The sequence below is a fragment of the Aulonocara sp. 'chitande type north' Nkhata Bay genome, linkage group LG22, assembly GCF_057382095.1.
Source record: "Aulonocara sp. 'chitande type north' Nkhata Bay isolate Kocher_YH1m ecotype deep benthic linkage group LG22, A_spYH_male_GT1.1, whole genome shotgun sequence".
Classification (NCBI taxonomy): Eukaryota; Metazoa; Chordata; class Actinopteri; order Cichliformes; family Cichlidae; genus Aulonocara; species Aulonocara sp. 'chitande type north' Nkhata Bay.
The window spans coordinates 27,510,731-27,526,091 of NC_141364.1; the positions used below are offsets into that span (position 1 = coordinate 27,510,731).

The window sequence follows — 15,361 nt, forward strand, 5'->3', positions numbered from 1 at the left end:
TCACTGAGAGACATGACCCTGTCTGTGTATCTGTGTGGGAGCCATAATCAGAGCAGTTCCAGTTTCCAAACACTAAGGAAAGGAGTTCCTTTATTGTTTCCTTTAGCAAAGGCCACACTGGAGCATCCTTTGTGAAGAGGGAGGAGCTGAGATGGGTGATGCAATTTTACTGCAGTCATAGAAATTCCAAGCAGAGCAGAACACAGCAGGTGAATATAAGAAAATAAGATGGATTAAATTTTATAGGCTAACAGACAGAATAACTAAGTGAGACAAATTACTGTGATGTGTTCAGTCACAGCATGATGTACTTATAATGTGCTGTAATTTATTTACAAAGACAGAGCCAATTCACTTCAGTAATAATAACTGCAATCTACCAAGAGCAGAACACTAGTCTCTATATTAGTTGTTACAGTTTTTCTCGATTGCTTAAACACTATAACCAGGCCTCTAAACTAAAATTTCAAAACCGTAACGCTATTGTTCAAAAAGCTCACCCATTTCCCTGAACTATAAACACTATTCCCTGCTTTGACACATGACTCAAATTTGGTGAACTGTTACTGCAAAACTCTACACACAAATCCCTACATTTTACAGTGCTTACACCATGTAGTCATTTAGAAAGCACTAGCATGCAATAATGTTAACTTAAGTCAGCATAGCTTGAGCTCAATTAGCACACAATTAACCAGGTGGAAACACTAGGAGTCAAAATTTAGCACACACCAATCAGAACCTGCGATGGATAGATAAAAGGGCCAAAGCCAGCTCATTCAGGTTTGAAACAATGGATCCAAAGAGATGCAAAGGAAGAGGACGTGGTGGAGAAAGAGGACGTGGTGAAGGAGGAGGACGTAGTGGAGGAAGAGGACATGGTGAAAGAGGAGGACGTGGTGGAGGAGGAGGAGGTGGAGGAGGAGGAGGAGGTGGTCTAGGACAACAGGAAGGTGGTGGAGGAGGAGGGAGAGGTGGAGGAGGAGGAGGACGTGGTGAAGGAGGTGGAGGTGGAGAACGACGGCGACAAGGAAGGGGAAGAGCAAGGGCAAGAAGACAGTCAGTCTCGGATGAAATTCGAGCCACTTTAGTTGACCATGTCCTTGTCCATGGGATGACTATGAGGGAGGCTGGGCAACGAGTACAACCAAATTTGAGTCGCTTCACTGTTGCCTCCATCATCAGAACCTTCAGGGAGGAAAACAGGTAGGTGTACTTGCAGTAAGACTGCTTTGTACAGTAACATTTAAGTTACTGAACTTATGTGTCTTGAGTTTCAGTATGTTTCCATTATTTGCCTGTAAAATGAATGTGTGACAGTTACAGTAATGAGTGCTTCTATTTTTGTAGGACACAGAGACGACCACCTGGTGGAGGCAGGTTAAGGCTTTTGTCGGAGGAGCAAGAGAGGGAACTTGTAAACATGGTAATTGCAAATAATGTAATCCGCCTGCAAGAGATTCAAAGGAGAGTGATTGAGGATGATCATCTTTTTCGAGGCATAAATGCCATCAGCCTCTCCACAATTGACCGCATCCTCCGAAAGAATCAATTCCGGATGAAACAGGCATACCGAGTCCCTTTCGAACGAAACTCTGACAGAGTGAAAAACCAACGTGTGGAATATGTTCAGGTATGAGTTTTCATACTGTATAAAGTATTGTGTACCATCACAGCATGGCAGTTTATGCTGCCATTTCAGCACTCTTGAACTGTGGTTCAGGGTACCGATTGACTCTACTGTGTTATGTGTTTTGCAGAGAATCTTTGAGATTGAAGGACGGCCTGTTCCCCATGAAATAATCTTTGTGGATGAGGCAGGTTTTAACCTGACCAAAAGAAGGAAAAGGGGGAGGAACATAATTGGCCATCGGGCTATTGTAAATGTCCCTGGTCAGCGTGGGGGGAATGTCACTATGTGCGCAGCCATCAGCCAACGAGGGGTACTCCACCGCCATGCCGTACTAGGACCCTATAACACTATGCTTCTCCTTGCTTTTCTTGATGGTTTAAGACAACATATGTTCCAGCTGGACTACAGGGAACCCAGCACAGCCAGAGCAGCCTCACTACGTTGTTGTGTGGGATAATGTCAGCTTCCATCGCGCTGCTCTGGTTCGTGACTGGTTTACCAATAACCCAAGGTTTTCTAATATCTTTCTGCCTGCATACTCTCCCTTTCTAAACCCGATAGAGGAGTTATTTTCGGCAAGTGTATGACCGAGAACCTTATGTCCGTGTTCACCTCCTTCAGGCCATGGAAGAGGCCTGCCTAGACATATCAGTAGATGCATGCCAGGGGTGGATCAGGCATGCAACAGGATTTTACCCCCGCTGCCTGGCTGGGGCCAATATAGCCTGTGATGTGGATGAGATTCTCTGGCCTGACCCAGACCAAAGACAAGATGCTGAGGTGGGATAATGTTTCTGGTGTGTGTTGTACTGTATAGTACATGAATGACAATGTGCTACTGTACATACATTGGTTGCGTCTTTTGTGTTTATCATGTGACAAGGGTTTTGAAGGGGAGAACCATAAGCAACCTATTTGTTTTGGAACTATTGTTTTGAATTAATTGTACCAGTGTGCAAAACTCTGTTGTAGTGTGTGTGTTTTTGAGGGCTTGTGTTTGATGTCTGAGGGCAAAGTTTGGTTTTTCAGCAGGAGTGAATAGTTTTGGGTGTAGAGCTTCATTTTGACCTGGAAATAGGATGTTTGGGAAATTGAGTGAGATGTTATGGATTTGTGTTTACTGTTGTGAGAATATGAGGCGTAGTTTCAAGAAATGTGTTTTAGCAATCGAGAAAAACTGTAAAAAAAATTAAATGTTGTAAACTGTTTCACCATAAACCTGAAATCTGTGTGAACAGCTGGCCTCCACAATGTATAAAAAAACATTATTTACTGTCAGCTCACGAGCTGTCACAGTTAATGTTACTTTGCCACACCACGTTTTTAGTTTTTTTTTTTTTTTTATAGCACACTGCAACATTCAGACAATAATCTAACACATTGACACAATTCATTAAAAGATGGATTTTCTGCATTTATCTGTTACAGATTCAGTAGAGAAAAGTGCCCCTCAGAGTTCAGTTCATTTCTGCCTGTTTCAGTAAAATACAGTATTACTGGGGAGCAGAAATAAGTGTATTTGCCTCTAACACAGCATGAAAACTGAGTGAAGACGTTTGTGACAGAGTTTTGGTAACGAGCTCACAGCTTTGAGCCAATTATGCACTTGTTCTCAAGACATGTCCCCCTCATAAACTTTTCTAGTAGCAGCTATCACAACCACAACAGGCAGAAGAAGATTTTTTTCTGCGTTAGATTTCATGCAGTTTGCAGTAAATTGTGTACCACAGACTTTAGATCACGCAATTGTGAATTACAAATATTTTCCAAATCCATATGACATAAGGCTGCAAAAATCCTCTTGTCCACACCGTTCAGTCACAAACTGACTCTTCTTCAATAATTCCAGAAGCTTTGTGCCGTTATATAACTCAACTGTGTCCTTCTTCGGCTCCAAGCCACGGTCAGCATCTGACTTCATTTTTTCTGGACTCCACGAACAAAAGATTCCACAAAACCTTTCAGCTGAAAAACTTCATTAACAAACAACATTGGGCTGGTAGCAGCTCTGTGTGAAAAAGATGTGGACTCCTCTGGCTGTCAAAGAAGCTCTTCAGATGCCACTCATATTTTTCTTTGTAGTGTCTCACCTTTTAAAGCAGTTTTTGCTTTAGTGCCTTTTGCATTTTCTGCTATCGTTTGAGTGCTTGATGTGCTTAGGATTGGTTTTGCACAGAAGCAGTGAAATGACTGCACACAGTATGCGAACGTCCAGACGTCACACTGTTCCCGCATTGTGGGCTTTGTTGTTGTGGAGGTGTAATCAGTTTCCTGTGACAAGTGTTCCCTGTGAGATTAATTCTGTGTGATTATATCTCAGCAGACAAAGAATTTCCACAATTTCTATAAATAATAATGGCTTTTATTTCAGGCACTATTTACAGGGTTTAAAAAAACACTAATCCCTTAAAAATAAACAAATGATAAAATAGTCTGCAGAGGTACAAAACCATCACCTGCTGAACAAATCAGATAGCCCATAAGCTGGAGAGGAAATGGTGTGTCACTAATTTAGAAGATCTTCATTTAGCCTGGAAAAAGAGTTAGTTGTTCGAATTCATTCGTCTGTTTATGCTCAGTTTGGTTTTCAGATCTCCTCGTTCATCCTCACAGCAGAGTCAGACCTGAGCCTTGGCACAACTTTGTGTACCGACTGGATCCTCCCGCAGATGGCTTCACAAGACATGGCTGCTCATATCAAATTTACCCTCAAGTTTTACCAGCCACTCTGACTCGTTTATGACACTAAAGAACCGTTAACGGTGATTGAGTGCTCCTCTCGACTTGCTGTCTGCTGTCTCCTGTTCCAAGTTTGGATGTTCATATTAAACATGTTTCTACTTCATGCTCCTCCAACCACTGCCAGCATCTTACATTCAGCAAGCTCTGTGCAGGGCCACCTCCTGAATTTTTTCAATGTATGGCCATATGGCGACCACTAAAAATATTGGGGTAGCACACCAATTCAAAACAGCACAGGGGTGTAGCAGGAAACCGTGAGGGTCATACAGGGAGTGCAGAATTATTAGGCAAATGAGTATTTTGTCCACATCATCCTCTTCATGCATGTTGTCTTACTCCAAGCTGTATAGGCTCGAAAGCCTACTACCAATTAAGCATATTAGGTGATGTGCATCTCTGTAATGAGAAGGGGTGTGGTCTAATGACATCAACACCCTATATCAGGTGTGCATAATTATTAGGCAACGTCCTTTCCTTTGGCAAAATGGGTCAAAAGAAGGACTTGACAGGCTCAGAAAAGTCAAAAATAGTGAGATATCTTGCAGTCTCAAAATTGCAAAGCTTCTGAAGCGTGATCATCGAACAATCAAGCGTTTCATTCAAAATAGTCAACAGGGTCGCAAGAAGCGTGTGGAAAAACCAAGGCGCAAAATAACTGCCCATGAACTGAGAAAAGTCAAGCGTGCAGCTGCCAAGATGCCACTTGCCACCAGTTTGGCCATATTTCAGAGCTGCAACATCACTGGAGTGCCCAAAAGCACAAGGTGTGCAATACTCAGAGACACGGCCAAGGTAAGAAAGGCTGAAAGATGACCACCACTGAACAAGACACACAAGCTGAAACGTCAAGACTGGGCCAAGAAATATCTCAAGACTGGTTTTTCTAAGGTTTTATGGACTGATGAAATGAGAGTGAGTCTTGATGGGCCAGATGGATGGGCCCGTGGCTGGATTGGTAAAGGGCAGAGAGCTCCAGTCCGACTCAGACGCCAGCAAGGTGGAGGTGGAGTACTGGTTTGGGCTGGTATCATCAAAGATGAGCTTGTGGGGCCTTTTCGGGTTGAGGATGGAGTCAAGCTCAACTCCCAGTCCTACTGCCAGTTTCTGGAAGACACCTTCTTCAAGCACTGGTACAGGAAGAAGTCTGCATCCTTCAAGAAAAACATGATTTTCATGCAGGACAATGCTCCATCACACGCGTCCAAGTACTCCACAGCGTGGCTGGCAAGAAAGGGTATAAAAGAAGAAAAACTAATGACATGGCCACCTTGTTCACCTGATCTGAACCCCATTGAGAACCTGTGGTCCATCATCAAATGTGAGATTTACAAGGAGGGAAAACAGTACACCTCTCTGAACAGTGTCTGGGAGGCTGTGGTTGCTGCTGCACGCAATGTTGATGGTGAACAGATCAAAACACTGACAGAATCCATGGATGGCAGGCTTTTGAGTGTCCTTGCAAAGAAAGGTGGCTATATTGGTCACTGATTTGTTTTTGTTTTGTTTTTGAATGTCAGAAATGTATATTTGTGAATGTGGAGATGTTATATTGGTGTCACTGGTAAAAATAAATAATTGAAATGGGTATATATTTGTTTTTTGTTAAGTTGCCTAATAATTATGCACAGTAATAGTCACCTGCACACACAGATATCCCCCTAAATTAGCTAAAACTAAAAACAAACTAAAAACTACTTCCAAAAACATTCAGCTTTGATATTAATGAGTTTTTTGGGTTCATTGAGAACATGGTTGTTGTTCAATAATAAAATTATTCCTCAGAAATACAACTTGCCTAATAATTCTGCACTCCCTGTACAAAGTGACACAATACGAATGGCAAAATAGTATATGCAGGAATAAATAACGGTTAATGTTTCAACTCACTGTAGGGTGTCTTCCTCTCTCTCTAACCTCATGTTTATTAAAATAATACCAACATATAACAGCCTTGCTAGGGTGGACCAGTGCCCCCCCCCTCCCCGGCCCCTCCTTGTGGCGACCCTGGCTGTATGATATCACACAGAGAGGATATCCTCACAGTCATCTCATCATAGTTTGTTTACCTGTATGAAGGAAGAAAAAAAAAGATAAAGTTTCTATTTTCAGATCAGCGTTCACTTCATACAGGAATCACAAGATCCCAGTATGAAGCTGAGCCTTCAGCTGTACCAGTTCAGTCCAAACCAACAACCACAAGTCATGTTTTCAGTAGCTTCATGTTGTCTTTTTTTCTCCAGTAGACACAGCACAATATAATACTTACAAGGTTCTGTTGGCAGAGAACAACCAATCAAAAGAGAGGAAGAGGCCGCACTATAACCCAGAATCAGACACAGAAGGATTATTCTGAATACGGAATCATGCAAATCTTCTCTAACAGAATCAGAAGAATAAAAGGAGGAAACAGCTCACCTTAACTGTATTTACTGACTTCCTTTGGAGTCGACTTGCTGTATTCAAGTGTGACCTTTACAGTCAAATAAGAGAAACATTAATGTGTGTTTTCATTAACAGGAGAGAGTGGGAGGAAGGCAGGACACATGTGAGAAAGAGAGCAAGAGAGTCTGAGTATGAGGGTGGGTGGTGATCATTTCCAGGAAGAGGTACAGAGAGGGAGAGTTTGTGTGTTTCCAAGTGACTTCCTGGTATACCGGGTGTATCCTGTTAAAACACACACACACACACACACACACACACACACACACACACACATACACACACACACACACATTCTTTGGTTCTCTATATATGTGTTGTGCGTGAACTTTATGGACAATAACAGACTTGCAGTGTGACGTCATGTGTGGCTGTTAATGAACTTTAATCTAAAATCTCTCCTTGCAAAGAGGTCAAAGGTCAGCAGTGAGTTCAGAGATGCTGGAAGTTTGATGAGAAACTGATCAATCATTTAACTTAACTGATGTTAGATAATTCTATGAAAGTTGAACTTTTACTGAGCGGAAGGCAGAATCACAATCATCTGTCTATAATCCATAATCACCCTCAACCTCAGTCATTTTACTCGGGGTTCAATCTAACTAATCAACTGACTAGTGCCGGTATCCAATCAATAAAACCAACTGACGGACGTTTTGTCATAGCTGCAGACAGCCACCAGGGGGCTCCATATCCACATGCTCACGTCGCAGAGCAGCTTATTTATATAAAGTTTTTGATTAAAAGTAATATTTCAGCCTATCAGGCCTACCTATGCGCAGAGCACGGCGAGGAGGGAGTACTGCGAGCACACATATATAGCCTGTGTCACTTTGGTAACTGAATACACGTAGGTTCAAGCACGCGCTTCAGTTCGCGTTTTCAGGACTGCCCTCTTACCCTCCACACCCCCTCAGTGTGCGCGCACGGCGGGAGGCTGGATTATCACCGGGATGGTTTGTGAGCGCGGAGAAGCGGAAACGCGCCGGCAGCAGCGGGGCGCGAGCCTCCGGTGAGCCTCCGGTGAGACAGAGTTCCCACCGAGTGTTCACGAGGCTTCCTCCTCCGCACGAGCTGCCGCTGAAAACAGCTGGATGTCGTTCTGCGGACACACGGAGATGCGCTGAGCGCCGAACAGGTAAAACAACGTCAGCCGCTCCTCTATTGATGAACTTACACAGGAGAAAGGCGCCGCGAGTTAATAAGCAGTTAGCAGAAAGTTATTTTTAGTTCTTTTCTTAGTCTCTGTCCTGGTTACGCTTTCAAATGAACGAAGACTCTGATTTTCCTTCTTCATTTTAACCGAAGTCTATCTGCCTTCAGACAAAACAGCCCACATTAAGAATACATTCAGTTCAACTTGATTTATACATCGCCAAATCACAACAGCAACAAAACAGTGAAAGCTAGCAACCATTAAGCACTTGGCGACACTGGAAAGGAAAAACTCCCTTTGAACAGAAAGAAACCTCCGGTAGAACCAGGCTGAGGGAAGGGCGATCATCTGAGAGACTGGATGGGCATGAGGGGACAAAATATTCATAATCGATCGCGAGAATGATGCATTTGACATCCACGATATCATTGACTGTTTTACATAACAATAGTATTATTATTAATAATAAAAATGATATGTGAAGCACACAGACGGACACACAGACACTCAATGGTCAGATGGACAGTCACCTCAGAATGAAAGTGAGAAAGTGTATTTTTTTGTATGAGGTTTGATGTGTGCACAGATCCTGATCCTAAAGAAGCTGAAAGTTTAGAAACAGACCTGAGTGCTGACAGCTTTTTGTTCCGTGAGTGATGTGTTTGAGTCTCACTGATGTTGCAACAACACTTATATACAACAATGGCACACACACACAGACCGGGTGGCTGAGTGTGTTTTACCTCCATCTCTGGACAGTAAAGTTTTAATCAGCATCAAAAATCCTGATGTGTTAAAGACACTTCAGCCTGACTGAAGTTGGCCTATACTTCTTCTTCCTGTCAGATTTCCTGCTGCCTTTTTTCACAGCAGCCTGCTGTCAGAGATTTATTCATGCGCTCATATGTGTGGAGAAATGTGGTGATTAAAGTCTGATTTTGTTTCCACATACAGAGAAGCTATGCACGCATTTCAAGACCACACATCATATTACTTTGCGCTACCTCCCACCATTTGGACAGACCCAGAAACACACGCTGCATTTCAAAACTGGGATGTGAGGGCGTTTTGATGGATTCTTGAGTTTAAAGTGGGACCTACATTTTGGTCAACAGCTCAACAACAGGTGTGAGTCATGTAGGCTGAAAGCCGAAGAGACCAGATCATCTGTACTCTAAATGTGTGGAATCATAGGCAAATTAACATCACCATAACAACCATAACCCTTTACTTAAAGAAAATGAAATAAAGGAGATTTCAAAGTTATTAGGGAGAGCCCAATTCTGTTGATCTGGGCGTAGCATTTTCAGTGGGAGAAACATTTTGTCACTCTTGTTCAGCTCGTCAAGAAACTGACCTTACAGCCCATTGTTCACCAGTGGAGTTAATTTGAGTCATTATGCAAATGTACTGTTTAAAAGATTGGGGAAACCTACAGCTGAGACTGAAGAAGTCACTTGGATGAGTGATGAAACGTTTCTCCCACTAATAAAACTATGTCCAGATGATTGAGCATGCATCAAGAGTTATTAGGGAGTGGTTTTACTCAACCAGCACAGCTGATGAATTTGAATGGTAAGTGGCTCAGGAATGAAGGGTTTGACATCCCTGGTGCAGATACTGGTACTGCATCTGAAGCTTGACGCCAATGCAGAAGCACTCTAATGTCCAGCAGGGTGCAACTGCTTTGGTCTGATTATACAGAAGTCTAGGGGAAAATGAGCCCACTCCTCACTTGATCGCCGAGCTCAGTACACACTTTCCTGATGAGTTCATGATCTCAGTCCCTAGTTTTAAATCCATCCGTCCATCCATCCATTTTCTTTCACCCTGGACTGGCAGACCTGGTTTCAATTCTTACTGAATAAAACATCAGGTACATATTTTGGAGCTTATTTATTCATTCTCCTTGAAATTCAGTCATCCCTGGAGTGCATTTGATGAAAGAGAACCAATTAAGTCAAATGAAATGATCCGAGCTGTCAAGTTGCTATAATGCGAGTGGACTGATTCCAGTCATGGAGCCACACCACCTGGCTTCAAACTTCACCGTGACCTCAGTTTTGTTTCTCTCTTCTTTGTTCGCTAACTGTTAAAGATGAGAAGACGAGAAAAGGATCCTTCGTTGTTTGGAACAGCTGATGAACTAATGCTGTCACCATTAACATTGTGTTGTCTTTGACCTCTGCTTACCTCATTCCTTGTATTTTATGGGATGAATTAGACCTGTTTTAGTATTTTTAATTCTCTCCTACCTTGTTAAAGTGACTCAACTCAACATTTTCTGCATTTATTTCAAATTAAAAGCCCTGTTAGCTTTGCAGTACAGAAACTGTATGTCCATATGTCAGTGAGGCTTTTATTATGGAAACTAATGGATAAACCGTGCACATCTGCTTCCTCACGCAGGTGTTACCCTATCACAGGACTGTATAAATGAGGTACAGAGAAAGATGACAAAGGAAACCCAGGTAGAGCAGAAAAATGTGAGGAAGAAGCTGATGAAGATGTTCAGATTAACTCTGTGGTCTGTTGAAAGGAGTCACATAGCTCTGCAGCTCTGATCAAAAGGGACTAGGAAGCCGGGGAGGATTTGGAGTTTGATGAAACCTTAACCCTAACATGCAGTCAGACTTCTCCCATGCGTTCGTTTAGCTTTTAAAGAGAACAACTCATTTTATTCAGAGGACCCTGAACTCTGATGTGTTCTCTCTTCACTCTTTAGTTGGCCTTTCCCTCACACCTTACTCTTATCATTCACCTCTGTTCGGTTTTACGGCTCTGTGTTACCAGGAACAGATGGACTGTAAGAGTGTGACTGCTTCACTGACTCTCACAGCAGCAGATTAGATCTAATTGTCACTCACATTACTCATTAATCAAACGGTAAACATGGTCAGGCTGCTGTTTAACAAGCAATTATCTTGGACCGGCCCAGTGGAGGACTTCAGCTTCATGTCTGCAAACACATGGCCACGTGAAGGATGGCTAGATCCCACTCAATGATCCCACACGGAAACTCGCACAGACTTTCCAGAATTCCCAGCAGCTTCAAGTTTCAGTAGCTGTTCTGATGAATAAAGGTTTGTTTTGAATTTTCTCTACAGGACACGCTGATTAACACTGTGTTATATTTTCCCCACAGCTCGTCTGACAGGCTATTAACGCCTCTTCATCATGCTGCCCTGGGCCTGTCCCTTGCTCTTCCTGGTCCTTCTTCCTGCCCAATCAGCTGCAACCTCTCTAACTGCTGACAACAGAACGGAGAACCTTCAGGAGGTCACCCTGGCAGCCATCTTGCCTCTGACTAACACTAACTATGCATGGGCATGGCCTCGGGTTGCGCCCGCCATCTACCAGGCATTACAGCAGGTGAACTCTGACCCCTGGTTGCTACCAGGTCTGAAGCTGCGGCTAGTTTATGGCAGCTCAGAGAGCCGCGACGGCTTTTGCTCAGACTCCATAGCGCCGCTTGTAGCCGTCGACCTCAAGCTGTCCCACGACCCCTGGGCCTTCATTGGACCCGGCTGCGACTACTCATCCTCACCTGTTGCCCGCTTTACCACCCACTGGGATGTTCCCATGGTGACAGCTGGTGCCCGAGCAATCGGCTTCAATTTGTACGCTGCGGTCACCAACACGGGCCCCACTCACAAAAAGCTGGGTGAGTTTGGTGTCAGGATCCAGGAGATGTTTGGCTGGCAGCGGCACGCCACGGTCATCTTCAGTGACAACAGGGACGCCAATGATGATCCGCTGTGCTACTTCGCTGTGGAGGGGCTGTATGAGCTGCTGGGCAAACGTAACATCACTGTCCACGACCACGTCATCCAGGGCGACGTCAACTACAAGTCGATGGTCCAGGATATCCGTGACAATGGCCGAGGTCATATTCTTCTTCTGCTGCTTTCATTCCTCATGTTTTAACAGTTGTTGTTGTCCTCATCCCACTGCTTTCTGTTCGTCCTTTTCTCTAAAATTAACTGTGTAAAAGCTACGCTGTTTCTGCTCACTCTTTAAGAGCAGACATCTCAAGGTTACTTATTCTTTTACGTTCTCTCCTTCATGCCATTCCTTTTAGCCGAGGTGATCCATGATCTTGGGGAAGATGGCTTTTCAGCTGCTTTTGTTGCCCAGTTTCAACTCCTCCAGCCTTGCTTCTTTTTCATTTCTTCTTCAGACACTTCAACTGATTTAGCATTATTTTCTTCATTCATTTTGTTCTTTTATTTTCCAGTTTTCCTTTTTGCTTCCTTCCTTAACTGAGTTTTTTTCTTTTCATTCTTTGTTCTTTCATTCTTTCATCAGATGAAAAGCTGTGGTCAGATGCTTCATTTGCTCTCGTGTCACTGATTGTTTTTCCTTCATGACACTCCTCCTTCCTCCTTTCCTTTCCTCCCTGCCTTATTGTTGTTCTCCTTGTTAAATGATGGTTAATTATTCTGAGATTTTTATCCTCACTGGTTAATGACTGACTTCACCTCTGTGTGTTTGGGTGCTCCTACATGTTTGTGAGGAGTAATTTCATTTTAAGACCTTGGAGTGGGGACAGTCCTGTGGGGACCTCCGCGTGACAGTTCAAACGTCATTTTAGAGGAAAATTATATTTTCAGTCTCTAACTTATTAATGGAAATTAGTTCATGAGCGATACATGCAGATCGCTGCTTTGGACTTTGATTTGCAGTCAGCGGTGGTCAGACTGGAAGTGTCAGTCATTTAGCTTAGTCTTCAATCAATGACAAGCGTGTTCATGGTGTTTGGGCAGCACTGGCTGCTGAAGGTGACTGAAACACAGCTGGAGCTGGAAATGCTTTGCATGATATCAGGTTCAGTTTGTGGGTAATGATGTGAGTGAGGGTCTACAAGTACAGAAAACAAATGTGTGTCTGTGTGTGTGTTTGCTGAACACACATGTAAACAATCAGTCTGTAATTTAGTACAGAAGAAGAAGCAGAAGTGAGCCTGTTTGCTGTGTTTCTGCTCCTCGCCGTCAGCACGTTTTTATTGTAAGCATCCCTGAAACGCTGCTCTGATGGCGTGAAAATGTTTGCAGTGACCTGCATCGCCCGCTGATGTCACAGTGTGAATTAGATCACGAGATCAGAGCTGTGTGACATGATGACATCATCACAGACACACTATCGTCCTTTAACCAACGCCAGCTGCTGCACCCAGCAACATGGACGTCCTAGTAATTACCTCTGAACCCACACCCACCATTGGACACTACATGGAGAAACATTATGAGCACGCTTGTGTTCATAATGTTTGTGTGTGTGTGTGTGTGTGTGTGTGTGTGTGTGTGTGTGTGTGTGTGTGAGCATTAATCAGTCAGTCCTGTTTTCTTTTCTGCTTCCATTAAAAGCACTTTTGGCTGCAGACAAACCAACATGTGACTTTCTGCCTTTCGCATGTGAAATTCTCAGTATTCACATTTTTTTGTCCACCTTGGGGACTGTGTGGACAGAAGGGGGTTGGGTGGTGGTGGTATTTGTCTTTTTTCTCTAACAGTTGATTATTTTCAGGCTCTGTTATAGCAAGGTGGGGGATGGGGGGTGTTTTTGTTTTTCTCATCCCACATTTATTCTTGATTTCTCTGGAGAAAAAAATAAATTCAGACCATGAAGTTCTCATCAGTTTTTTATCAGGAACCCCAACAATACCCCACAACAGTGTGGGAGTGGTGAGAAAGAAGTATATAAACGACGGATAGCCAACCAAGATTTCACTAAGCACCATCCATGTTGGTTTATTATTTCAGGAAATGACCAGGAGAGAGTGGCATGCTAAGTTATCAGCCAGTGCTAGCTGATAGTCATTTATGAACTGAATCATTGTACATTTGCCAAATTCTGAACACATTTTAATGAACACCATGATTTTAGCTATCCACAATAATTAGTTAACACAGTTTTTTATATGTTGATTTGGGATTTTTTTAGAGACCTGGAATGTAAATATGCCTGTCTTTAAAGGACTTTGGGTCAGCTTCTGTTGTTTAAATGTGGTATGGGCTATAAAGAATTGACATCACAATATTTTTTCATTAAAAAAACTTTCAGTTCAGTGGGATTCAGTGAGGTCAGGTTAATTGGTGATTCTAAATTGCACATAGGCGTGAATGTGAGTGTGAATGATTGGCTGTCTGTGTGTTAGCCCTGTCACTGCGCAATTGCGGAAGAAAATGTATGGATGGATGGTAAGGTTGGGCGATTGGACGAATATCGACCATCAACAATAGGCTGAGTTTTTCACTGATCGTTTTTACTAGAGCTATTTATTTATTTATTTATTTATTTGCCCATGAGTAAGTTAGCTACTAATGTTGGTTGAAGCTAAAAGAAGCAGCCAACGGAAAAAATAATAGGGCTGTTTTAACGGCAGCGTCTTCCAGCTGCGAGCAAATGAACCCTCCTCAGTGTGCGCCCAAATGTAGCGATTCAAACCCAACAATGGTGGGGAGGGAAACAAAAGGAAACTGGCTTCTTTTTTCTACGTGTTGACAGGCTGTTCCAGTGTTTATCCATCTTACACACTTGACCAAACAGCAAATACAAAATTAAGTAAGTTAGTAAGTAAGTTAAAGTTAAAGTAAGTTGAAAGTTAAAATGTCTCTTAAGCACAAAAATGGTCCAGAGGTCCAGTTCTGGTGAATCCTAACAGACAGCTAGCAGCTCCAGCTGCCTGTGTCACTATCCACCTGTCAGTCAAAGAGGCCACGCACCCAAATAATATTACCCCAAAATAATGGGGTAATGTTTACACATCTCAGTTTTTTGACTTCAGAGAGGTGCTTGCTCTGTCCTTTCTGCTTCTCAAAGGTGCTGCCTGGGTCATGGACTGCTGCTTTGGTATGATGAGATGTGATTTCAGATTTTAGAAGATGAATCCAAGACTGGTTATGAAAGGTGAAAGAGCTACAGAAAGTTGTGTGGGTGTTATTTTTTAATTTAATTTAATTTTTTTTATAACAAATTAGGTTTTTTGAGACGTTTGCAACAAAAAGGTTGCGCAAAGCCTTTCTGAGGAAAATGAACTTTGAAGAGTTTATTGAATCTGTCTTTATTTCTATTCCTGCCCAAATCTGTCCCATGAAAGGACACATGTGGGTCTGCTAAGAAGAGGAGGACGTTACCAGCTCTGGGCTGTCCCTAACATCTGCATGCTTAAATCAGTCACCACAGGTCAGATTTCGCACATGAGCAGCAGGATTTGAGACATGACAGGTGCTGTAGTCTTGGACTTTGGCTCCAAACTTCAATTTAATTTTAGTCTTAATTTAGGCATCTCAGTTTTTTCTTAGATTTAAGGTAATTCTGGTTGACTATATATCATAAGATTATAGCAGACTATATCTAAATCTGATTCAGTGACTAAAATCTAAAGTTTG

The 15,361-nt window shown here is 42.8% G+C and overlaps 2 protein-coding genes across 3 annotated transcripts in view; both read left to right on the forward strand.

Moving 5' to 3' along the window:
* Nucleotides 1–201: 201 nt before the first annotated feature.
* LOC147304369 (uncharacterized) lies at nucleotides 202–2,985 on the forward strand. The gene is made up of 3 exons (XM_086279433.1): nucleotides 202–1,206; nucleotides 1,351–1,633; nucleotides 1,761–2,985. The coding sequence occupies exons 1-3, from the start codon at nucleotides 794–796 to the stop codon at nucleotides 2,088–2,090; spliced, it is 1,026 nt and encodes a 341-aa protein (XP_086135559.1). The 5' UTR covers nucleotides 202–793; the 3' UTR covers nucleotides 2,091–2,985.
* A 4,680-nt stretch (nucleotides 2,986–7,665) lies between these two features.
* npr1a (natriuretic peptide receptor 1a) overlaps nucleotides 7,666–15,361 on the forward strand; it is a 35,143-nt gene continuing 27,447 nt past the window's right edge. Inside the window, exons 1-2 of one of the 2 annotated variants that reach the window (XM_086279422.1) lie at nucleotides 7,666–7,952; nucleotides 11,116–11,856. In XM_086279422.1, the coding sequence (XP_086135548.1) occupies nucleotides 11,148–11,856 (709 nt within the window). In that variant the 5' untranslated portion in view covers nucleotides 7,666–7,952; nucleotides 11,116–11,147. The remainder of the gene's footprint in view (nucleotides 7,953–11,115; nucleotides 11,857–15,361) is intronic. The other variant, XM_086279421.1, reaches the window with a different exon arrangement.